The 27,073-nt window shown below is 44.4% G+C and overlaps 1 protein-coding gene across 3 annotated transcripts in view; it reads left to right on the forward strand.

Annotated features, from left to right (window-relative positions):
* The window catches only part of LOC119655445 (putative fatty acyl-CoA reductase CG8303), a 118,254-nt gene extending 108,150 nt beyond the window's left edge, over positions 1-10,104 (forward strand). For all 3 annotated transcript variants that reach the window (XM_038061340.1, XM_038061339.1, XM_038061341.1), the window contains exons 6-7: positions 9,561-9,818; positions 9,881-10,104. In XM_038061340.1, coding sequence (XP_037917268.1) covers positions 9,561-9,818; positions 9,881-10,010 — 388 coding nt within the window. In that variant the 3' untranslated portion in view covers positions 10,011-10,104. The remainder of the gene's footprint in view (positions 1-9,560; positions 9,819-9,880) is intronic.
* Positions 10,105-27,073: the final 16,969 nt, after the last annotated feature.

Consider the following 27,073-nt stretch of genomic DNA (forward strand, 5'->3'; position numbering starts at 1 on the left):
GTTATCTACTGGATGTGCGTAACCAGAGAGTAATTGACATCGGTCTCGAAAGGAATTACCTCTGATGGCCGCTTATGTTCGCTTGCATGTTGCGTCCGTTACTTCTCGCAGGATTAGAGAGCTGAGACCCCCAAAGTTTAATATCTATCGTAGTGGGAGAGCTACTTTGCTGATCAAAAGGAACATACGCTGAGCAACCCACCCGCCTGAGAATATCCATGAGCATTTAGCCCCCATCAGAAACATTTATCGGATCGATGAACGGCAAGATTTTGAATTCATTATTGACTGCTGCAACAACCTCGAACTCCGCAACCCTGGGAAGCTCAGCATAATGTGTACCGTTACAAAAGGGATTCTATTGCGCTGGTCAGGCAAGCGGAAGATGTCGTAGAACGCAATGATTTTAGAAGTATACATCCCATCAGGAAAAAGCTTGAATATGGTCGCAAACCTTTCGATGGTCCTATGAAAGATGTTGTCATCCACGATGAAGAGCAACTGGAGAGGTGGAAAGAACACTTCGCCATGGTTCTTAACTGTGTCACATACAGTAAGTTTCCTCCTCTTGTACATGAAATGGCTATTTATCGTAACATACGGATACGGACTGTTCCTCCAAGCAGAAAACAGATCAATTCCAACATCACTGAATTCAAATGGAGAAAATCCGCTGGGCTTCAAGATGTTCCCGCAAAATTATTGTAGACTGCACCTGCAGTTACTACAGATCTGCTGCTTCCACTCAAACGGAAATCGTGGGAATCCGAGACCTTTCCCAATGAGTGAAAAAAGGGGTAATCATTAAGATTCCAAAGAAGAGCACCTGTTTGCAGTGCGACAATTTGAGAGTTATCTGCATGCTTCCTGCCGTCTAAGATATAATAGCTAAAATAATCGTGAAATCGTGCCATCAAAGAACACCTCGAAAGCTTGATTGACAGATAGCAGGCTGGTTTCCGCTCCGGATCCTCCTGCGTTGACCACACAAATCTCAGAAGAACTTGAGGTTGTCAGGGTTGCATCTTGTCAACGATATTATTTCTTTTTATTATTGGTATTGGTTTACGCTGCCTTATCCGGAGGACGTGGAGGAATTCAATATGATGACATCCTTGCTCAAACACCTCGACTATGCTCATGACATATGTTTGGTCTCTCACCGGCTCATGGACCTTGGCCTAATGGCTGTGGATTTGGAAAGAGAGGCAAGTACAGTTGGACTGAGCTAAACACGGATACCAAAGTTTTCAATCTGACGGATCATCGCGCTCTCCCTAACTGAATTAATGGACATAGTATCGAAGGCGTCTATCAATTTATACGAATATCTAGGAAGCGTGGTTTTTAACGACGGTAGCACGGAACTGTATGTAGCCCGGTGAATTAACGTAGGACTGCATGTCCTACGTAGATCCGCTTGCGCTACTTTGTCTAAAATCTGGAAATACAATTATCTCATCACCAATATCAAGTTAAGATTGTTCTGTGCTAGTGTTCTTTCTGTGTTGCTCTATGGGGGTAGCTCATGGAAAACGAACCCCACTATCACTCGAAGATTCCAAGCCTTTGTCAACGTCTGTCTGCGTCACATTTTCGGGGTACGCTGATCTAATACTATTAGAAACAAGGAATTTGGTCGGCGAACAGGCGCACCATCCGTGATCGGAAAACGGAAGTGGCGTGGATAAGTCATACATGAAAGAGGAGCAACAATTGCCTTGCTGGCAATGCCATGTAGTGGAATCCACTCTCCCAAGATGGTCGACGTGAGGAGACTTGGCGTAGAACAGTTGAGAAAAATTGCAGCTGTCTCGGGAAGTTGCTTACATTTTGCTCCGTAGGTTACAATCTTCAAAACACTCTGGCATATATAATACTAGCATTTGTGACATACCTACTAAAATCACAAGCATTTCTCCAACTAGACTTTTCGGTGCTACCGTTCTGCCAATATTTTTCCTATCCACTCCTTCATGCAGAACAGTGATCTCACTCTAGTTCTATGTTCCATTGCAAGACTTAGAGCAAGTGTGTTTTACTTGCTACCTGAGATTTAGTCTAGCGTCTAACTTCACCACAAGGTAGTAACTAGTTTTGAAATGATACTACTTTGACGCGAGGAGACCACTAGTTGACATGTATTCTCTCCTTTAGAGTTAATGATCGTCAACGTATTTTTGCTTCTCGAGACTTCTCATTGAGATTCTCTTCCGTTCACAGACACTGAGGTAATATGCACGTCAGCCGCACTTTTCGTCCGTTCTGTGTTCTTGAAAGTGGAGTCAGTTTACCTTTTAGGAGTTTGTTATCTTATTAATTTGCCAAAACCTATTCCCAGGTTTTTCGTGGTACTATTTCTGCCTCATATGCGGTACTTGGTTCATCTTTTAACTCATTATTTTTACGCTTATTTTATACAGGGCTTCCCCTTCGTCAATACGGCGTCTTTTATCATCATCATCATCATCAACGGCGCAACAACCGGTATCCGGTCTAGGCCTGCCTTAATAAGGAACTCCAGACATCCCGGTTTTGCGCCGAGGTCCACCAATTCGATATCCCTAAAAGCTGTCTGGCGTCCTGACCCACGCCATCGCTCCATCTTAGGCAGGGTCTGCCTCGTCTTCTTTTTCTACCATAGATATTGCCCTTATAGACTTTCCGGACGGGATCATCCTCATCCATACGGATTAAGTGACCCGCCCACCGTAACCTATTGAGCTTATCCACAACCAGACGGTCATGGTATCGCTCATAGATTTCGTTATTGTGTAGGCTACGGAATCGTCCATCCTCATGTAGGGGGCCAAAAATTCTTCGGAGGATTCTTCTCTCGAACGCGGCCAAGAGTTCGCATTTTTTTTTGCTAAGAACTCAAGTTTCCGAGGAATACATGAGGACTGGCAAGATCATAGTCTTGTACAGTAAGAGCTTTGACCCTATGGTGAGACGTTTCGAGCGGAACAGTCTTTGTAAGCTGAAATAGGCTCTGTTGACTGACAACAACCGTGCGCGGATTTCATCATCGTAGTTGTTATCGGTTGTGATTTTCGACCCTAGATAGGAGAAATTGTCAACGGTCTCAAAGTTGTATTCTCCTATCCTTATTCTTCTTCGTGTTTGTGTTTGACCAGTGCGGTTTGCGGTTGGTTGATTCGTCTTCGGTGCTGACGTTGCCACCATAAATTTTGTCTTGCCTACATTGATGTGCAGCCCAAGATCTCGCGCCGCCTGCTCGATCTGGATGAAGGCAGTTTGTACATCTCGGGTCGTTCTTCCCATGATGTCGATATCGTCAGCATAGGCCAGTAGTTGGGTGGACTTGAAGAGGATCGTACCTCTTGCATTTACCTCGGCATCACGGATCACTTTCTCGAGGGCCAGGTTAAAGAGGACGCATGATAGCGCATCCCCTTGTCGTAGACCGTTGTTGATGTTGAATGGTCTTGAGAGTGATCCTGCTGCTTTTATCTGGCCTCGCACATTGGTCAGGGTCAGCCTAGTCAGTCTTATTAATTTCGTCGGGATACCGAATTCTCTCATGGCCGTGTACAGTTTTACCCTGACTATGCTATCATAGGCGGCTTTAAAGTCGATGAACAGATGGTGCAACTGTTGTCCATATTCCAACAATTTTTCCATCGCTTGCCGCAGAGAGAAAATCTGATCTGTTGCTGATTTGCCTGGAGTGAAGCCTCTTTGGTATGGGCCAATGATGTTCTGGGCGTATGGGGCGATCCGGCCTAGCAAGATAGCGGCGAATATCTTATAGATGGTTCTCAGCAACGTGATACCTCTAAAATTGCTGCACTGTATGATATCTCCCTTTTCATGTATGAGACAGATAATGCCTCGTTGCCAATCGTCAGGCATTGATTCGCTGTCCCATACCTTGATCACAAGTTGATGAACCACTTGGTGTAACTGGTCGCCTCCATATTTAACTAATTCGGCTGTAATTCCATCGGCTCCTGGCGACTTATGATTTTTTAGCCGATGAATTGCACGGACTGTTTCTTCTAAACTTGGTGGTGGCAGTATTTGTCCGTCGTCTTCAGTTGGCGGGACCTCCAACTCGCCGATGTTCTGGTTGTTCAGTAGCTCATCAAAGTACTCAACCCATCGCTCTAATATGCCCATTCTATCGGAAATCAGATTTCCCTCTTTGTCTCGGCAGGACTGACTTGTTGGTAAAACTTCCGCGCCTGGTGCGGTTGCTCCCTGTACTTTTCTAGTTCATAGACTTGTTGGTTCTCCCAGGTTTCCTTTTTCCGTCTGTGAAGTCGCTTCTCCACTCGTCGGAGTTCGTGATAAGTCTCTGCGCGTGCCCGCGTTCTTTGAGAATGCAACATTACTCGGTATGCGGCATTCTTCCGTTCCGTTGCTAGCTTACATTCATCGTCAAACCAGCCGTTCCGACTCCTTTTGCGGCCGGGGCCAAGTATGTTTGTGGCCGTATCCATGATAACGTTCTTCAGGTGATTGTGAAGATCATTTGTTGATGCTTCATCTCCAGGTTCTCTGTTGACTGCGGTTATTGCGACATCCATTTCCCTCTTATAGGTGTCGCGAAGGGTTGTGTTGTGGATGGCTTCAGTGTTCACTCTCACCTGATTGTCATAGGGGATTCTAGGTGGTATTGTTATTCGAGCTCGGAGCACCATGCCAACGAGATAGTGATCCGAGTCTATATTGGCCCCCCTATATGTTCTGACATTCATCAAGGCTGAGAGGTGGCGGCGTTCGGTCAACACGTGGTCAGTTTGGTTGAAAGTGGTCCCGTCTGGAGAGGCTCACGTATGTTTGTGGACCGCTTTCCGCGCAAACCAGGTACTTCTAACAACCATTTCGTGTAACCCTGCTAATTGAATAGTCCGCAGTCCGTTATCATTTGTTTTTTCGTGTAAGCTATGGGAGCTAACGTATCGCCTGAATACGGGCTCCTTCCCTACTTGGCTGTTAAAATCCCCAAGTATGATTTTGATATCATATCTGGGACAGGCTTCGAGGGTTCGCTCTACTGCCTCGTAGAAGGTATCCTTCTCCGACTCTGCAGTCTCCTCTGTAGGGGCGTGAACGTTTATGAGGCTTATATTTCTAAACTTGCCTCGCAAGCGCAGAGTGCACAGCCGTTCGGTTATGTTTTCAAAGCCGATAATAGCAGGTTTCATTTTTTGGCTGACTAAGAAACCTACTCCGAGCACATGGTTTACTGGATGACCACTATAATATCTGGTGTAGTGGCTCTTCTCCAGGAAACCGGTCCCTGTCCATCGCATCTCTTGCGACGCTGTTATATCAGCCCTATATTGGGACAGGGTATCGGCTAGCTGCTCATCAGCTTCCTCTCTGTACAGGGAGCGCACGTTCCATGAGAAAATGCGCAAATCGTTGTTCCTTCGTCGTTACCGGGTCCGTCGTTTTAAAATCCGTCCTGTCCGAGGCTCCTGTTGTGGCTTCGTAACGAGTTGTAGGGTAGGGTTGTCAGCCCTACCCAACCCCCAACCTGGAGGACCAGTTGGTACAATTTGTCCCGTTTTTAGGCGCGGGAGACTCGCCTTCATCCTTCTCCGTCTGCAGTTTTTCGTCAAGAAAGAGCTCCCAGCGGTCACCACGTGGAGGTGGAGATAGGGTTTGGTAGTAGAGCTGTTGTTCAGCAGGCATTTCCCAGGTTTTATGCTCCATCGTAGGTACCAATCCACGTTTCGCCCTAGGACCTATACTACCCTTTGACCACCTCGTCTTTTATAGTAGCCCGTATATTCCGTTGAAAATTCTGCTTCCTCAAGTCAAATTCGCCCCTGAAAAGTCTCAATCACCTGTGTAATTAGCCATCTTTGTTGGATCCCTTCGATGTTCTGTACTGTAACGTAAACAGAGAGGGGGTGCGATGAGCCGTTTGACTCCTTGTCCTTGGCTCTTTTGGTGTTTATCTTCAGTCCGACTCTGCCTGCCTTCTTCTCCACGACCAGGGCCGTTTGGCCCAAGTGCAGAAGGAAGAAAATAGTTGTTTTCAGCATAGTCGAAGAAGAAGAAAACTACTGGCAACAAGGTGCAACCTAGTGGAGAGATTTTTTCCCGATAAGCGTGACACTTTGTATTGACTTGGTGGATTGCGGGACTACCAAGTGGTCTTTAAGGTTAGCCAAGGTCAACTGTGAAAGCCGAACTATTCCAAAATTGCCAAAATAACCAACTTCATTGTATTGTATTGTATCGAGATGTGTTAATGTTTAAACTTTGTTCCCGGCTAAACTGCACGTGTATTTGAATTAATTTCTTTAGATTTGGATCACACTGTTCCTTCCGAAGCCTCAGTGTAGAGTAGAGTTTCTTGGGCTCATCGTCTCGTTAGTGGTTACTTAAAAACGGTCTCTACATTTACGGGCCTATGCGGCTATAAGATGTAAGGTATTATTATACGAACTTCCGAGATGTACATATTGTTTCTTCGTCGGGATCCCGTGGCGGCTGGGATGAAACTTTGCTGGGACACGGAGGTAGTTGGCTTAAGCTGCACTTACTGCAATCTCACTTTTCTATCCACTCTCTCCTCCGATTCCAAAAAATAAGATCGGATTTAAGCTATTCCATTTTGTTTGTTTGTTGTTTGCGCACGTAACGCATCCATGATAACCGCCATTTGGACCCGGAGCATTGAGTTCGAGAGGCTAATGCTCTACCCCTCAACCATCGCCCCGTGAGAGCATTGTATACTCTGTGACAGGGAACAACCGATAAAATGTTTCCCTTCCGTTTATGCACTGTATGCAGAAATATGTATATCTATGTAGAAATTGCAAGCAAAACTGAGGATGGGTTTCCAATTACTAAGGCTGGAGAAGGCCAAGATGAGGTGGGGACCCCATGGTCATGCCTCCTTAAGATATGAGACAGGAGAGATATCTATTGAGGATACGATCCATTGGCACCCGGATCACGAATTTTCCGGTTCCATGCACACATTAGATAAACCTAGTATTTTTTTTTCTTAAATTTTCAAACTTAGCTTCGCAGATTTTTTCCCTACATTTGGGCAATATCCTCCATTTTATATGCCAAATTCTGGTGCGCTCCTATCGCACCGGATCAAACACATGCGAAATTTCGTTAATGATATATGAGGGACTAGAGTGACTATATTTAGCTGGCTAATAAAGAGCGTACAGGAGCGGACCAACGGGATACTTCAGAAGGTACTGGCGGAACTTCACACTCAATTTCAACGATGAACAGACCTTTAAAATTTTCCGTCGTCATGTGTCGCTCTGATAATTGCTATTAATTCCTCCAAAGTGCTCTCGTGGATAAAACAATCAAGATGTATTCCCTGCTCACGCTATCGAAAGCTTTCCCGAAATCGATGAAAAGCAGGTGTGCTGGACATCTAAACACACTGCCCCATAATAATCCGGATGGTGTTAATGAGGTCGGCATAGGAGAATCCAAAGTGGAAACCAGCCTATCCTCTGAAGATCCAATTTTTGAGGTATTCCCTGATGCGTTCCCGGACAGTTAAGGGGGAAGCCACATTAAAAGCCCTTTCTTCACTTACTTTGTTGAATCACCGCCAAATCTGGCCATTACATTAACTATATTCAGAACAGCTTTGGAGAATTTTTTGGAAAGTTTAAGTTAAAAATAAAAGAGTTACGCGAATTCTGTAACTGGAGTTCTCCAATTGCGGGACGTCTAGTGACCCAAATTTTTATCTGAAAACAAAAAGCTGACATTGCTCACTTATTTTCTAAGATTATGAACCTCAATGCAGCTGAAAATAATCAAAATCTAAAATGATGTTGTTCAAAAAAATGTTTCCACCTTTTTTCACTAAATACCTGGAAAAGCCACCCTTAAAAATATGATTTTATCCCAAACATTGGTTCCTATTCTTGATAATTTATAATGATCGATATTTTTTTTTGAGCTAGAATTTCCATAAATGTTAAAAACGTCGTTTTGAGAAAACGCGTCTAAAAAAATTGTTTGAAAAATCCCCTTTCGGATATGAAGACATTTATCATTCTTAATTAAAAACAAAATACAATTACAACAAACACAAGTGCACTCGTATAATTGACTGTCGCCAAGCATTTATAAATGGAAATGGTGGAACCTAAGCCTGTACCCCATAATCGCTGGCTTCTATCCCTATAAAATCTAAAAGACCACGAGTTTCCATTTGACATTTCTGCAGCGTATTCCGGGATAGCTAGACTAACAATATGTAATCAAAAGAGTTGATTCTGAAAACCTCCTAATCTGGTTTCCCCCTTGAAATCTTCCCGACAACAGGAAGTACCCCGCTAGTTGCCGTACTCAAGTTCGGACCCCTATTTGGATTCTTAACGTTTATCCCTTCTGCACTTGCTGAGAAAAATTTCAGATTTCTAACATTTACAAATGAGTAGAATTTCGGACGTGATCGACAACCGCACGCACACCAAAGATAAATACAATTTTAGATTAGAGTTTAAAGGCTGTTTGGACAGCAAGAAAGTTGTCCCTTTCCTGGACGGTAACTGGATCAGCCTTTGTCCCGTTCACAAGCGGGGTCGGCTCGTCGTGATCGGTTCCACCATTTGGCTCTATCGAATGCCTGATCTGGGTGTAATCTCGAAGCTTCGATACAGCGTATCAACCCACCGTTGTTTAGGCCTGCCTTTTGGTCGCTTACCATCGACTTCAATGTTCAGACCAATTTTGGCAAGTGAATTCTCGTTAGCACGAATTGCGTGACCATACCATCGAAGACGCCTCTCTCGCAACTTTTCCACGATCGGTGCAACCCTAACGATCGCGGATATCCTCATTTCGGATGTGATCAAAACGTGTCACGCCACTAGTTCAACGTAACATCTTCGTATCCATTACCGCAAGACGCCGTTCATTGTTTTTTATAGTTGGCCAATACTCAGAACCGTAGAGAGCGACAGGACGGACAACATTGCGGTAAATTTTCGATTTGAGACGTTCGTTGATACGTTGATCACAAAGAACACCAGTTGTGGAACGCCACTTCATCCAGATTGCGTTAATGAATGAAGCAATTTCATAACGCAGTTCTTCATTGACTGATAGCGTTGACCCGAGGTATTCAAAAATTCATTTTTCTTTAGATTGAATCTGAGACCGCGTTGCATGAGGCGATCACATAAGCTAAGTTAAAGGAGCATCAGACGATGGTCTCTTTCGAATTCGATGTCAGCACCTCTTTTGCTATGCCTAGTAATAGGGTTTAGAAATCTGAGGTTTCTGCTCACAAATTTCTACCCCTTATAGTTGCGTTATCCGGCAAATAGGGAATATTTTAAATCTATTCTTAAACCCCAACTTACAGGGAGTTAAATCCGCTTTGCTTTCTTGGTCCAAAATCTTGAAATGCAACACCAGCGTCTATCATGTTGTTCTACGCCAATCTTTTTTTAAAGGTTTGTTGAAAAGTGTGAACAAGCAATAATTGCGAACTAAATCTTTGGCCATTTTCCTAATAAGATTCATTTCTAATTTAATTCTGTCGGATGCTTGTAATGAATATCTTTTCAAAATAATTTCAGGACCCTCGAGTACATGCGAGTGTTCCACAATGGTACAAAAGCCTTCGACTACTTCCTCGACAAAGATTTCCGATATTCACTAACCAATGCGTTGCGGATAATATCGTTCCTGAATGAATCGGACAGAGCCCGTTACACATTCGATGCTAGTAACTGCGATTGGTCCAAATTCATGTCTAGTTGTCTCGTCGGAGTGAGGCGGTTTTACTTCAAGGAATCAGCGAAAACTACACAATGGCATCGCATCCATTGGAAAATGTAAGTTCTTATGTTATCACGGTTGGATAAATTCCAATTATTTAATTTAATTATCGTTACAGAACGGAGGTTTTATACTACCTTGGATTCATTGTTCTTTTCGGGATTGTGTACAGTATCGTCAGGCCTGTGTTTGGAGGCTATGGTCTTGGCATTTCATTGTTGGTGTGGGCGTTCTTGGTGTGGTTATAAGTGGGTTAAATTTTAGTCTTTTTATTTCAATTTCTCAATGTTTTTAATGTTAGACAATTTATGAGATAATAAATGTTTTTATTGTATTAGGATAGCTGGACGTTTTCCTTTCTTTTTATTAAAATCGGTTGGCTGTCTGTCCTTCTGTCTTATTTAATGACTAAAATTGGGAATCTTCTAAAGACGCTGTGCCAGATTACAACAATGTATGGGATTAACATCGAGTATGATCACGCATACACATATCTGGGCGAACTTATTTTTCGTCCTTGGCGCTTTTTTTACACGACTCACCTTGCCTTCATATCTCTCCGATAATGCTTTGTTATGTTAACCATCGAATCAAGGACAAAGGAGTAGAGCAAGCTATGAGTTTTCAGCAGAGTTACCATTATCAGGAGAAAGCGGAGAATCATCCACATCCTGCAGTCATTATATCATCATCATCAACAACGGCGCAACAACCGGTATCCGGTCTAGGCCTGTCTTAATAAGGAACTCCAGACATCCCGGTTTTGCGCCGAGGTCCATCAATTTGATATCCCTAAAAGCTGTCTGGCGTCCTGGCCTACGCCATCGCTCCATCTTAGGCAGGGTCTGCCTCGTATTCTTTTTCTACCATAGATATTGCCCTTATAGACTTTCCGGGCTGAATCATCCTCATCCATACGTATTAAATGACCCGCCCATGCCGGTCATGGTATCGCTCATAGATTTCGTCGTTATGTAGGTTACGGAATCGTCCACCCTCATGAAGGAGGCCAAAAATTCTTTGGAGGATTCTTCTCTTGAACGCGGCCAAGAGTTCGCAATTTTTTTTGCTAAGAACCCAGGCCTCCGAGGAATACATGGGGACTGGCAAGATCATTGTCTTGTACAGTGAGAGCTTTGACCCTACGGTGAGACGTTTCGAGCAGAATAGTTTCTGTAAGCTGAAATAGGATCTGTTGGCTGATAACAACCGTGCGCGGATTTCATCGTCATAGCTGTTATCGGTTGAGATTTTCGATCCTAGATAGGAGAAATTATCAACGGTCTCAAAGTTGTAGTCTCCTATCTTTATTCTTCCCGTTTGACCAGTGCGGTTTGATGTTGTTGGTTTTTTGGTTTTTGATGCTGACGTTGCCACCATATACTTTGTCTTGCCTTCATTGATGTGCAGCCCAAGATCTCCCGCCGCCTGCTCGACCTGGATGAAGGCAATTTGTACGTCTCGGGTGGTTCTTCCCATGATGTCGATATCGTCAGCATAGGCCAGTAGTTGGGTGGACTTTAAGAGGATCGTACCTCTTGCATTTACTTCAGCATCACGGATCACTTTCTCGAGGGCCAGGTTAAAGATGATACATGATAGGGCATCCCCTTGTCTTAGACCGTTGTTGATGTCGAATGGTCTTGAGAGTGATCCTGCTGGTTTTATCTGGCCTCGCATTGATTCACTGTCCCACACCTTGAGCACAAGTTGATAAACCACTTACTGTAATTGGTCGCCTCCATATTTAACTAATTCGGCTGTAATTCCATCGGCTCTTGGCGACTTATGATTTTTAAGTCGACGAATTGCACAGACTGTTTCTTCTATACTTGGTGGTGGTAGTATTAGCCCATCGTCTTCAGTTGGAAGGACCTCCAACTCGCCGATGTTCTGGTTGTTCTGTAGCTCATCAAAGTACTCAACCTATCGCTCCAATATGCCCATTCTATTGGAAATCAGATTTCCCTCTTTGCCTCGGTATGTCATTATACACCGGCGAAAAATGTGTCATCATTATCATCTTTGCAACAACCGGTATCCGGCCTAGACGTGCTTTAGTAAGGAACTCCAGACATCCCGGTTTCACGGCGAGGTCCAGCAATGCGATATCTTCTTCTTTTCTACCATAGATATTGCCATTGTAGAATTTTCGAACTGGATCACCCTCACCCATAGGTAACCCATCCACTGCAGCCTATTGAGATTTTTTTACATTTTTTTTTTTGTGTACAACCACACAATTGTGGTATCACTCATAAATTTCGTTGTTATTTAGGTTACGTATCTAACATATTATGTCAATGGTGGTGTGGCAGTTAATTTCATTGTGTTGTCGCTGAATCTACTTCTTAATACGGGAAATTAGCTACATCTTACGAGACGTTAAATTATTGTTGACAATATTTCAGCGACTCTTCTTATGTCGCACTTCAACATTCAACACCGTTTTCAAGTGCATTCACTGTCCTTATGCTAACGGAAAGCGTGCCTCGCTCACTCAGCAATGCACACCCTTAGTATCATTAAGCGTTGACTCGAGTCAATCTCCCTACCATTATTCTCATATATATGAGCATATAATATAAATAAACCTTTTAGATATCGGTGTACATTGTCTATGGAATGGCTTCAAGCCGATACAACACGGCATCGACTACATCCTTTCAGCATTTGAAGCATTTCTGACTGCGCAAGTGAAAGTCCAATGAGACTTTATTGGTGCAGGCATTCTATTGCGATCCTACCTCGTTTACCGATTTGGTTGTCGACTAATCTCTCACTTCGGCAGTTGGCTCACGATGGGATACAACCTCTGATGCACTCCTATTCCGACTGGACCTCCCAACCATGCCATCATCTCCGGCTAAGTACCAGGTGCTTGTCAGGCTCTCTGATCCGAATATGGCTTAGTTCTGCAATGAATTGGGCGAATTCAGTCAACTGCAGATTCTGCCATGATCGAGCATGGATATCATGGTTGCCCAGATGCTAATATATAGTCTACTGCTACAGTCGTCTATGTATATATCCTGGAGTACGATAATCAAATTTACAAGTTTTCCTAGCGCGTTTAAAGGCTGTCCCTCTGCGGTAGTGCTACAATCTCCAGATATACAACGTGCCTTCAGCGCTGCCCTTAACGGATATTGGACAAACTCTTAGGTAGTCCTTCGCTAGTATCGAAAGCACTCAACGGAGCTGAAATACTATGTTGCAAAACGTGTGAGGAAAATCTAGGTTCATCAGCGAATTCGCGTTATTTGAGATCGGCCAAAAATCTCGCTGACGCCGTGACTCGAATTCGGTGTTGTTCATCCTTCATGACCTTTCCTTGGCAATTTTACAATTAGCGCTCATGTACTCAACGAGGCACTGACCCTTGTGCTTAGAAACGAACAAGGAACGGATTTTGCAGCAAACCTCTAGGCACTCCGCGGTAATACTGGTTTGGCGAGCTCTAGTCCTCTCCCCTTCTTCACTTCTTAGCTGGATGATCAAGGATTGATGAAACGAACCCAATACTCTAAGCTATTACACGATCAGGCTTTCCGGTCATCTTGCCAGAAGTCAGCGTTTTTGCTTAGCTTCTCATTCATCAGGCGCCTCTGATCACTTCTCATGGTAAATGCAGCTCATGCTTCAGACTGGGTGTGGCAGACACGACAGGCAATTCGTACCTGCATTTACCACTGAGCAGTATGTCACCGCCATAGAAGGAGAACTTTCGACCAGCAGATAGCTCCCAGCAGTGTGCGATATTGGATACAAAAGTTGGGTCATAGTTGACGCAAATAGCGGTTGCTTTCGAATTTGTTCAGAATCAGCAGGTTTTGACTCACCTAAGAAAGGTTTGGTATTCCATCTTCAAACATGCACCTCATTAGAGAGGATTATAGGAGGCAGTGGTCAAGGCAGCTAAACATCACTTGATCAGCTTGATGAGAGGGTTGTCCATCTGGTTGGAAAAGTTATATATGGTTGATGTGGGCATAAAGCCTTACTTTAACTCTAGGTCTATCATATCTCTGCCGGATGGCCCTAACTGCGCGTCATATTCGATCGACTGTCTCTCTTCGAATTCGCAGCGGCTTTTTCCTCTGGGCGCAAATTTTGGAAATTGGTAGTTTCGAAACAGTGTTTCAGGCGGACAAGATTTTGGTAATGTTGGCAACACCACCGCTCGTAAATAGTTTGATATCCAAACCGACCCCGCCGGAGGTTACATTTCGATCTGAAGTTTCTATCTTTTTCTTCTTGTCAGGGTCGTATGATGTTTTCATTTTGTTGAGGACTATTTTTTAAACAAATGGTGTTTTAGAAAATTGTTTTCTCTATTCTGCTGGACAATTTGACGCATACCTATGAAGACTGTTTAAACATGATTCTTATTTTGGTATATATAGTATAGTATTTTAAAAGCGACAATCCTAATTGGTCCAAAATGACCTAGAGAGGAGAATTATCCTAAAAACCTAAAAACAAGTTGATCGTGAAGATCCGCCCGTAAATACTAAAGCTCCACTGAAGTGGTCCCCCACCCGTATCTTATCAAAGTGTGCTTTTCAAGATGTAACTATCTACGATCTTAATTGAGTAACAAAGGACACCTGTTTTTGCCAATCAGATCTGTTGCTGATTTGGCAGGAGTGAAGCCTCTTTGGTATGGGCCAATGATGTACTGGACATATAGGTCTATCCGACCTAGCAAGACAGCGGAGAATACCTTATAGATGGTACTCAGCAACATGATGCCTTTATAATTGCTGCACTGCGTGATGTCTCCCTTTTTAAGGTTTTGTTTGCAAAACAAAACCTTATTAAAATCGGTTCAATGTCTGTTTGTCTGTCACACGCATTTTTCTCATAAACGGCTATACCGATTTAAACGAAATTTGGTGAGAAGGTGCGAACTGTGGACGCCCAGACATGCATTAGGTGATACCATTGTACGTTGAGCTTTAGGAGGAGGGGGGGACCATACACGTAAAAGGGGGGTGTTAAAAATTTTTTACCGAATATAGTCATGTGGGGTATCAAATGAAAGATCTCTGTTAGTACTTTTCGAAGCCGGTATTAGTTCTGCGATTTGTTAGAATGGTGGGGAGTGGAAGGGTTGCAAAGTGATGGTTTCTTCAACGGACCCACTCTCAGAAACTACCCAACTGAAAAATCTAAAAAAAATCGTGAAGCTGCCTCTATATGGTGCCCAGGCCTCAAAATACTCTCCATATCGATATCTGTTCAAATTAAGTTAATAATAGCATATTACCAAATTTTTGGGGGAAATTGAGTAAAACCCCCCTTAAGTTTATCCCGGAGTTATATGCAGAGAGTTATGGTAGTAGTATAAAATATAATATGCAGCATATTATTCCCAAGTTTGATGAAAATGATACTATTACTAACAAAGTTACAGTAGCTCAAAGTTGACTTTACCGTGTATATTTACTGCAACTAAATATCAATGTCACACTAAAGTGGTAAGGCATGCTAAATGCATATACATAACAACCTTTCATACCTAAAACGCTCAGCTCTATACTTGGTAGTGGCAGTATTTGTCCGTCGTCTTCAGTTGGCGGGACCTTCAACTCGCCGATGTTCTGGTTGTTGAGCAGTTCATCAAAATACTCAATCCATCGCTCCAATATGCCCATTCTGTCGGAAATCTAGATGAGCATCGAGGTGTATAAGGCTTCATCCTGCTGACTTGTTGGTAAAACTTGCGCGTCTGGTGCGAGGGTTCATTCTACTGCCTCGTAGAAGGCATCCTTCTCCGACTCTGAAGTCTCCTCTGTACGGGCGTGAACATTAATGAGGCTTATATTTCTAAATGTGTGTCGCAAGCGCAGAGTGCATAGCCTTTTGTTTAAGTTTTCAAAGGCTATAGCAGCAGGTTTCATTTTTTGGCTGAATAAAAACTTACTCCGAGCACATGGTTTACTGGATGGCCACTATAATATATGGTGTAGTGACTCTTCTCCAGGAAACCGGTCCTTGTCCAGCGCAACTCCTGCAACGTTGTTACATCAACCCTATATTGGGACAGGGTATCGGCTAGCTGTACAGGGAGCGCACGCTACATCAGAAAATACGCAAATCGTTATTCTGTTGTCGTTGACAGGTGCGTCGTTGTCTAGTAAATCCACTCCGAGGTTCCTTTTGTGGCTTCGTAACAGGTTGTTTTCTATGTAGGATTGTCAACCACCAACCTCCTGGTCCTCCAGGACCAGCTGGTACAATTTGTTCCGTTTTTAGGCGCGGGAGACTCCTTTTCCTCCTCCTCCGTCTGCAGCTTTTCATTAAGAATGAGCTCACAGCGGTCACCATGTGGAGGTCGAGCTAGGGTTTGGTAGTAGAGCTGTTGGTATTGGTTGCGCAGGCGTTTCCCATGATTATGCTCCATCGTGTGTACCAATCCACGTTTCGCCTTATTCCTGCGGCGTGTAAAGCTGGTGCTGAAATCGCATCTCTCGGGGAAGAATAAAATGAGCGCGTTGAATGTATTCGCTATCTCTTCACTGGCTTATGCATTCGGAATATTGCCGTGAACGAAGACCGATCCGGAAAACGTCCAGCGGCGGATACGGACAACTATGTCCAAATTCCGAAGGCATCACCCAAAGTCTGCCGTGGAACGGATGAACCTGCCTCGTGACATCGGAGGTAGGGGCGTGGTTGACGTGGCGGCACAACATCATCGCCAAGTCGACTCGCTGCGCGCTTATTTTTACAGCAAAGAGCAGGCGAGCCCCTTGCATGCGGCTGTCTGTAAGGCAAACTTAACTTAACTTGAAGGATCGATCTTTCAATCCTCTGAGTGGGGTGAAGTCGGACCGAGAGCGGATCGATGAATGGAAGTTGAAGGCAATGCACGGTAAACACGTGAATTATCTTTGGCAGCCATTTGTCGATTTGCATTTGTCGAACAGATGGCTGTGTGCGGGGGAGCTCTTTGCTGAGACGGAGGGGTTCATGTGTGCCATTCAGGATGGCGTGGTTAACACCCGAGCTTATAACAAGCTCATCATGAAAGAATGGGTGGAGAACGACCAGTGCAGAATGTGTGGTTCAGCGTTAGAAACGTTGGACCATCTCATTTCTGGCTGTACTATTATAGCACCGGTGCAATACATCACTAGGCATAATGCTGTATGTAAGGTTATCCATCAAAACCTTGCATACAAGCATGGGCTGATCACGGGGACATGTCCGATTTACCGATATGAGCCGCAAGCAGTACTTGATAGTTCTGCTTACAGCATGTATTGGGACCGGCAAGTTCTGACTGATCGCCACATTCTACACAACAAGCCTAACGTACTGTTAGTTGACAAGACGGGTCGCTCCGGGTATATTATTGATGTTGCTATCCCCCATAAATTTGGCGTCTCGAGCGGGTGGTTGTAGTTCTCATAATATTGTCAGCTGCAGGTATTGTACCTAAATCCCTCACGGCTTCCCTTGATGTCCTGGGACTTTCGCACAGTCTGGTTCAAACCATGCAGAAGTACACCATTCTGCATACGTGCTCGATGTTGCGGGGAGTACTCGACGGATTCTCTCACTGACCTACCACCGGCCACCACCACCAGTGCCCCTTTAGTTTTTAAGTAGGTAGGATCGTCCGAGCCTAAATGCTTGGCACTTAGTGCTAGTATTAGGTAAAATCCGGCATCTGCCGAGATTGTGATAACTCGGATATAATAATAATCGTTGCCGCAACAATCCATATTGGATCAGGGCCTTGAAGTGTGTTAGAGCACTTCATTCAAGACCGTAACGGTACACTACAGTATTTTGTAGGAGGCAATGTGGTCAGCATTGCGCTCGCCCGAGATTATTACCCTGATTTGAGTCAGGTACTCATTCACAGCTGAGTCGACTGGTATCCGACGTCAAGTCACGATACGAATCCCACTGCCACCAGCGAGATTTGAACCGCGGCCTTCCGTATGACAACCCAGTGCTCTAACCACTGAGCTATTCGGACAGAGATATTATCCTCATCCTAAACAAACAAACTGCCTATTTCCGAATACTGTACATATATATGCACGTATATAAATGATCGTAACCATATTTTCGATTTACTCCGTGCACAAAAGCATACATATGTACATATATAGTGCGTATATTAAATACGGCTGGTTTAATGTACAGATGTATCTATGTGAATTAGACACTACAAGCAAACTTCTCTACCACGCATATACTATATACCTACATACATACATGTCTGTTTGGAGTAATTGATATTCATATGCAAATAACTAGAAAACTAAAACAAAACAATTCTTTGGGGCCCCGTTCATATGAACTCACTTCTTGTGGTATTGATGAATTGATATGTGATGATGACGTCAACCAAGTTATAGAATGCGCGAAATTCACAAAAAATGGCAAAGTTTCATCCGTTATAACTTTGCGCACTATGTTATCCCTTACGCGCATGCCAATTTTGTACTTCTGGGATGGACTGTATATACTGTTATTAACGTTATTTCTACGGATGTATTTTGAGGCCTCGATTTGGTAGAAATGCACTACTGTGATTTTTTCAGATTTTTCGGTTGGATAGGTTCTGAGAACGTGATCTGTTAGACTTTTCCATGGCCATATTTTGAGTCTCACTCCCCTATGTTTCACCCGATATCAAATATGGAACCAGAAATTACTAATTGATCCCTTTCATTTGATACCTCACATGGCCACATTTTATGAAAACAAAATTTGCATCCTCCATTCACATGTATGTGAAGCCACCCCTTAAACTTAACACAAACTGGTGTCACTTGCTGTATGTAAAGGGAACAACAGTTCACACACTTTTACCAATTTTGGTGACAATCGGTCTAGCCGTTTTCAAATAAATTGGGTGTGACAAACAGACAGACATCGACTCGATTCTAATAAGGTTTTGTGTAAAACCACAACACAAAACCTTAAAAACCGGGAACAGTTAATTATAAACAAAGGGCAGGGGATGCTTGTAAGTTATTTGCAAAAGGAAGAAAGAATGATAGTGAGTGCAATACGCAGAAAGTGATGTAAAACTAAGACTAGCACTAGGACGGTGCAAAGGACTCTAAACAAACACGGGAAAATAGAATAGCTAGGAAAAAGCCTTTCATCACTGGGGCTAAAAAACTTAAGAGAAACGAATTTGCTTTTCTACATAAAGACGAGGACATATCATTCTCGAAACAAGTTGTGTTTACAGATGAAAGATATTTGGTCACGATGGTCCACCAAAAGTTTGGCTGAAAAAAGGAAGTGCATTAGAGACAAAGAATTTATAGAGCAAAAAATGGTAAAATGGACCAGCATGCCTTCGCAAATATTTTGAAAAACAATTTACAGGAATTTAGCAATCTTCCAACAGGACAACGACCATACACCATACAACTCGTATGGTACGTAAGTGGCTACTGCATAGTTCCAAAGCAGCTGTATTCACCACCGCAGAGTCCAGACGAACGTTTATGGGACTTCCTCAAGAAGTATTTACACATTACTTTAAAGTATTCTCTAAAGACGGTTCTACAAGATGAATGTAATAGTATACCGTAAAGTATTACACAGAAACTCATCTATGTCGTCGCGGATGCAGTCACTGTTGGAAGCCAAAGGAGGCCCAATCAAGTACCGATAGACAAATATCTCAGAATAACAATAGTCGCACAATCACTTTTGTCACTTAGAATTTTGTTTTTTAAGGTTTTGTTTGTAGAACAAAACCTTATTAAAATCGGTTCAATGTCTGTCTGTCCGTCTTTTTTTTTCGATGGAAGGTGGAAAACTTCAAAAGCTACCGCAGGCTCCTGCCACACGGTTATGTGGGACTCTTACCCACTAAAACCACCTCCTTCTCCTTCCACTCTCCCCGCGGGACTCCCATTTGGTATTATTATACGTCGCCGGGCTGGATCAGAATTTATTCTGCGCTCATGTCAACAATCGTGTTCCTCTCGCGTTCATTCTTTCGGATGACTTCCTCCTGCCTGAGCTTCTTTCCGATGGCTGTAATCACTTTTCCAACTTCGGTCCATATCCCCTTGGCTTTCACCATAACCTCCATGATATTTTCGGGTGTAAAGTGCTCCCCGGTTGTAGCTTCTAATGTAGCCCTTTGGGTTTCGAATCTGGGGCAGTGAAAAAAGACGTGTTCTGCGTCCTCTGGAATGTTTGCACACTGTGGGCAATATGGCGAATCATCACGCCCAAATCGATACAGATATGCTCGATAGCCTCCGTGCCCGCTCAAGAATTGAGTTAGGTCGAAACCTACTTTGCCGTGAGGTCGCTCGATCCATTTCCGGATATCCTATATGATTTTGTGAGTCCAACGGCCTTTTTCTGACTCGTGCGAACTGTCGCCGACGGGCAGGAGATTCTCCGGTGAGGTACGTTCGATCGTAAAGTCGTTGTATTTCTTTCGCCAGAATCTCAATCGGGATCATTCCTGCTATCACGCAAGCTGCTTCATTAGAAATTGTTCTGTAAGCGCAACATGTTCGGAGTACACTTATGCGATACGCAGCTCCAATCTTTTTCTTATTTATTATATTTTCCAGTGCATCTGCCCATACTGGGGCTGCATACAGTAGGATCGAACTGACCACCCTTGAAATAAGGAGTCGACGGCTCGGCCTTGGGCCACCTATATTTGGTAGCATTCTCGCAACCAGCGCTCCAATGTTATATGCCTTGGTTGCTGCACCCTCCACATGCAATCTGAAATTCAACCTCTGGTCAATCATTACACCTAAGTACTTAAGTGCAGGCTTGGAATAAACTGTTTACGTTCCAACTTTAATCTTCATGGAAGTGCACTTTTTCCGCTTGATAATAAGTACTACATCCGTCTTATGCTCTGCGAGCTGTAGAACAGCATTCTCTAACCAGGATTTAATCTCATAGACTGCTTCATTTGCTTAGAGCTCGGCTTCCTCGAGAAGGCGTGCAACAACCGTCACACCAATACCGTCCGCGAAACCAATGGAGGCCACACCAGTAGGAACTAGGGTCAGTACCCCGTTATACATAATAATCCACAAGAGTGGCCCTAGGACAGACCCTTGTGCAACTCCGCATGTCGTTTGGTAGGATTTCATTCCTTCATCTGATTCGCAGCACAGAGTCCTATCGATTAGGAAGTCGGCAACAATACGCACCAGGTACTTCGCCACGCCTAAGTTAATTAGGGACTCAAGTATCTCGCTCCATCTAGCGGAATTGAAGGCATTCTTCACATCAAGTGTAATCACTGCCCAACATTTGCCCTCGTCAAGTGCGGTCTGTCCGTCTGTCTGTCTGTCTGTCTGTCTTTTTAAGGTTTTGTGTAAACACAAAACCTTATTAAAATCGGTTTACTGTCTGTCTGTCTGTCTGTCTGTCTGTCCGTCTGTCTGTCTGTCTGTCTGTCTGTCTGTCTGTCCGTCACACGCATTTTTCTCGGAGACGGCTGTAGCGATTGACTCCAAATTTGGTAGAAAGGTGGGAACTGTGAACGCTCACGCATACAGTGAGTTACATCCTTTTATGGCGAACTTAAGGGGGGGGTCCCCATACATGCAAAAGGGGGGTGTAAATTTTTTTTTCATCAAATATAGTCATGTGGGGTATCAAATTAAAGGTCTCGTTTAGTACTTTTCGAAGCCGGTCTTAGTTTTGACATTTGTTAGAAACTTGGAGAGTGCGGGGGGTTGAAAGTGATCATTCCTTTAAGGGGGCCATTCTCAGAAACTACCAAACCCAAAAATCTGAAAAAAATCAGGAGGCTGCCACTATATGGTGCCTAGGCTCCGAAATACCTTCCATAGAGATATCTGTACAAATAAAGTTAATAATAGTATATTACTATAATTTTTAGTAATTGGCTGCAAAACCCCCCTTAAGTTCATCCTAGCACCACGAAATTTCACAACAATATAGAGTATAATATAGAGCATGATCGTGCCAAGTTTGGTAGAAATCGCACTATTATTAACAAAGTTATGATACGTCAAAATTGTGGCTTCTTCGCAAATTCAAGACTATGAATGTCAATATCATCCGAAAGTGGATATTCTCACATAATGTATGCATATATTACGTGCTACGTACTAAGAAATATACAAAACCTTTCGTACCTGAAGCGTCCAGCTTCCGGTTTCCCGACTTTTTTAAGGTTTTGTGTAAACACAAAACCTTATTAAAATCGGTTTACTGTCTGTCCGTCATACGCATTTTTCTCGGAGACGGTTACAGTGATTGATACCAAATTTGGTAGAAAGGTGGGAACTGTAAACGCTCACGCATACAGCGAATTACATCTTTTCACGTTGAATTTAAGGGAGGGTCCCCATACATGCAAAAGGGGGGTGTAAGTAAGGTAAGTAAAGGTCTCGATTAGTACTTTTCAAAGCCGATCTTAGTTTTGACATTTGTTGGAAGGGTGGGGTGCGCGGGGGGTTTAAAGTGATCACTTCTTTAAGGAGGCCATTCTCAGAAACTACCAAACCGAAAAATCTGAAAAAAATCAGGAGGCTGCCACTATATGGTGCCTGGGCTCCGAAATACCTTCCATGCCGATATCTGTTTAAATCAAGTTAATAATAGTATATTACTACAATTTTTTGCAATTGGTTGGAAACCCCCCTTGAGCTTATCCTAGTACCATAAAATTTTGCAGTGATAGAGGCTATAATATAGAGCATGATCTTACCAAGTTTGGTGGAAATTGCACTATTACTAACAAAGTTATAACACCTCAAATTTGTTGCTTCTTTGAAATTTGAAGACTATGAATGTCAATATCAACCGAAAGTGGATACTCTCACATAATATATGGATATATTACGTGCTACGTATTAAGAAATACACAAAACCTTTCGTACCTGAAGCGTCCAGCTTCCGGTTTCCCGACTTGTTTTTTTTTGAGGAGGTGGAAATCTTCAAAAGACACTGGTCTGGACACACCAGCGTGTGGAATTTTTACCCAGTAAAACCACCCCCGACTCCCTCCCTGCCCCGCGGAACCACCATAAGGTATTACATCACGGGGCGGAGTCAGCTCACTCTAGCTTAATCCCATTTCTTCTATACGCGGCGCACGTGACCGCGCTTTTCTCCTTTCCTCTGCCTTTCGCAATTTATCTTGAATAGATGCGACCATGGAGTTAACCGCATCCCAATTCTCTTGATGTGCTAGCATTTTCGGCACCAGATTTTCTGGTACCAGCACCTCTCCTAGAGTCTCCTCTAGATTCCTCCTTTCTTCCACAAATCTCAGACAGTGGAAGAATACATGCTCTGGGTCCTCTGGGACTCCATCACAATTTGGACAGTCGGGTGAGGTCTCCAATTTAAACCTGTGAAGGTATTGGACATATCCTCGATGTCCCGTGAGAAACTGGGTGAGATTATAATTAATCTCACCGTGTCGTCTCTCCAACCACTCCTTGATGGCAGGAATGAGCCTGTGAGTCCACCGACCCTTTCCCGTGCGTTCCCACCGCTCTTGCCATCTATTTATGGATCTCTCCCTCTCAGCGTTCTTCGTCTGCGATAAGGGAGAGATTGGCTTCGCATGGTATATATTCGCCATCTCATCTGCCAAGATGTCAATCGGCATCATTCCAGAGATGACGAATGCTGCATCAGCTGAGACAGTCCTGAAGGCAGAGCATACCCTCAGAGCTGTCCTCCTGTAGACTGCATTCAGTTTGCTAGTGTTAACTGACATCCGTAATGCCTCGCTCCAAACTCCATAGAGCATGATTGAGGTCACCACCCTGGCTATAAGCAACCTAGAGGTATGCCGTGGCCCTCCCACATTCGGCATCATCCTCGCTAGGGCGATACTAGCAGTGGATGATTTATCACAAACATACTGTACGTGTTGCTTATAGCTGAGCTTCCTGTCTATCACCACCCCCAAGTATTTGATGGTCTGCTTGGTTGATCTGGCTTTTCGGAACCCATACTGCCGATCTGAAAGGCCGCCTTGGCTCTCAACAACCGGGAGTAATCTATTATAGATTATCCGCTCCAACATTTTCACCTGGAGGTTTACCAGGCTTAGGCAGAAGTACCAACTTCTGTCGCTTCCAAGCCGCCGGAAATATTCCTTCGAACACGCACGCTTCGAACAACTCCGCGAACATGTCCGGCCTGGATTTCACGGCAAGCTTAAGGGCCTTATTCGGTACCCCGTCCAGGCCCGGCGCTTTATTGTCTCCTATTCTGCCGCAGATCTCCAGCAGTTCGTCTCTGGTGACTGGAATGTGCCGTCACATTCAGAGGTGGTTGGAATATGTCGGTGCTCTCCTCTTGCTGGGGGAATAACCCCTGGATGATTTTCAGCAAGAGGGTGGGACACGTGATCTGCGGAGAGGAGCGGCCTCTGAATCGTCCCATCACTATTCTATAAGCACTCCCCCACGGGTTTATGTCCGCTTCTGAGCAGAGCTCCTTAAAGCATTTCGCCTTGCTTCGCTGGATGGCGAGCTTGAGGGTTTTGCGGGCTGCCTTATAGGCACACTCTTTCTGCCCCTAATCGACTCTACCTACCGCCCTCTGAGCCGCTCTTCTGGCTCGGTGGCAGGCTGATCGAAGACCGGTTCATCATTCCACCAGTAGTTTGGTTTTCTACTGGGGAATGAGCACCTCCTAGGCATAGACGCGTCACATGCTTTGGCGATGCATTGAGCCAGATGGACGGCTCTTTCCGTAGAGGCGCCTGCTTTATCAGGTTGATCTAACCACACCTGTATGAAGGTCTGCTCATCCAATGATTTTGCAGACCAGCCTGAAACCTTTTTCGGTTTCGGGCATGATAGCTCTTTGCCCTGTGTCTCGACACATGTCTCAAAGGAGATTGCCTGGTGATCGCTGTGGGTGTAGCGTTCACTGACGCACCAGGACATACCACGCGCCAGGGAAGGGCTGATAAAGGCCCCCCATTCTGAAAGGTGTTTACAGCACCTTCGTTAGCCAAAACCATGTCCATCTGCGCAAAAGCCTCTAATAGCATTTGATTCTCTGCTACCCCACTCTAGGGCCCAAGCATTGAAATCACCAGCAATCACCTTTGGACTTCGTCCCCTTGCGTCGAGAACAAGATTATCAAGCATTTGCTCGAATTCAGGCAGTGTCAAACTTGGTGGGGCGTAGCAACTGTATACATATACACCATTTATTTTCGCCCACACAAAGCCACTGGCTGCCTGACTTGCAGTACATTGTATGGCCTGTCGACCACAAGCCCATATCGCCGCTCCACCAGTCAAATCTGTGTAAGCCACCGTGACGGTTTCTATACGGACCACTTATGATGGCAACTTCCATTCTAGATTCGAACGTGGTCTGCTCAAGTAAATCCTGAGCGACCCTGCAATGATTGAGGCTTATTTGAATAAACCTCATTTTCTCATTGCAGTGAGCGCCTTCCTAAATTCCGGACATTTGCCACTTCCGGCAATGTGCCGGTTATCCTGTCCCTCTTTTGCTTCGCACAATAAGCATTTGGGGTCCCTATTGCACTCTCTGCCAATATGGCCTTTCTCCCCACACCTTCTGCATCGATCGGACCGATCAATGCTGCTGGTGCATGCCTTCGCGAAGTGCCCAAACATGAGGCATTTAAAGCACCTCTTTAGTGAAGTTTACTCCCTTAAACGGCAGACAACCCATCCAATCCGAACTCTTCCGGCAGCTAACAACATCTGCGCTGCCTCCGCTGGCACTCGTATGGTGGCCGTTTGAGTGCCACCATAGGCTTTCCGTAGACCGACAACAGACTCCTCTGTAAGTTCTTTCAACTTGAATTGCTCCTTCAGAGCAGTGCAAATTTCTCCTTTCAATGTAACTTCATCGAGATCCTTACATTGTATATAGATCTCATGTTTTTGGGCACGCACTGTGGCATTCTCCGCAAGTGAGTTTTTCACTTGAGTTCGAAAGTCATCAGTTTTGCCACCGCTGGATCTTTTCAGCTCGAACATGAGATCCCCTTTCTGGGTTCTTCGGATTCTGTTCACATTTCCGCTCAGATCTTTTAGGTCGGGATCTGCTTTGACCTTTTTAAGTATCTCCGCGTAGGACAGATTACCCTTACGGGAGATAACAATCGCATCTGGACGAGTTCGCACTTTTGCTTTTCGTTCCGCTTTTTTGTTGGTAACTTTAGTCCATCCATCGTTTTCGCTGGTCTTGGGCATCGCAACGCTGGTCGAGTTTCCTAGATTCGCTGTATGCTTTCCTCCGTCTGAGCTGTTGGTGTTGATTTTCAGGATGTCCTGTCCGCCTTTTTTTCTCTTAGGCGCCTGCTGATTATTTAAAGATCCCCCTCTTTTTCACGTACTCGCTTATTTCGCTGGGATTCGATGGTAGTACGGTTAGGCGTCACTTGGGTCGCTTGTGATACTGTTGGCACAGTGGGGTTCGGCGTGTTCTTATTATTATTTTCCTCCATCTGTGATTTTTTATAGAGGACTCTAATAGCCCTCACCATATTCTTTACGGCTTGGTGCACGTTGTGCTTGTCCTTGATAAACTCGGACAGCTCAACTATTTTTGCCCCAAGTTGGGTGAAGGATAATTCCTCCGGATCGGGACTCTGCTCCTTATAAGTTCCGGCAGGGTTACTCCTTTTACATGGTCCTTCACTTTTGGCCTGTACTTTATCCTTCATCGTCTTTGGCATTGGTGGAGATCTCAAAGTTGTTGAGCTTCTTTTGAATAGATCTCTTCCTTGTTCCTGGAGCACCTCCTGCTGTCGAGCATCTTGAAAATGTGCGGTGGCTGTTGTCACGGTTTTTATTGTCCAAAAAGCTGCTTTTAGTTCATCTTTGTTTGGTCTTGTTATTGGTGTTCTCGGTAAAGTCGTACTTCGCTTGAATACCTCCTTCTCCAGATCCAAATCACTTGTAGCATTATGTGCCAAGGTGGCCAAGTTGTCCACCACCGAGGCACTGCGGTCGAGGGATATCGACGACCGGGAGCCCGCTTGCTCACTCCCAAAAGTCGCCGGTACTGGGGTTCCGAGCCCCTGCACCGTAAGTTTCCTCCTCCTCTCGTCTTCCATGGTGGTTTTATGTTCTGAGTATCCTTCCCATAGCCATTTTGGTCCGCGCACCAGAGATGAGCAAACACTAGCCCATGCACAGTCAGAAAAGAAAAGTGCATGAACACATGTTTACACATCAATAGGTATGTCCCAATCCGCCTGCTGGGGTCGCGCCTGATGGGAGATCTGGCCACTCCTCACAGTCTGTCTGTCTGTCTGTCTGTCTAACACAGGCACTTTTCTCAGAAACGACTA

This window comes from Hermetia illucens, chromosome 4 (genome assembly GCF_905115235.1).
Source record: "Hermetia illucens chromosome 4, iHerIll2.2.curated.20191125, whole genome shotgun sequence".
NCBI lineage: Eukaryota > Metazoa > Arthropoda > Insecta > Diptera > Stratiomyidae > Hermetia > Hermetia illucens.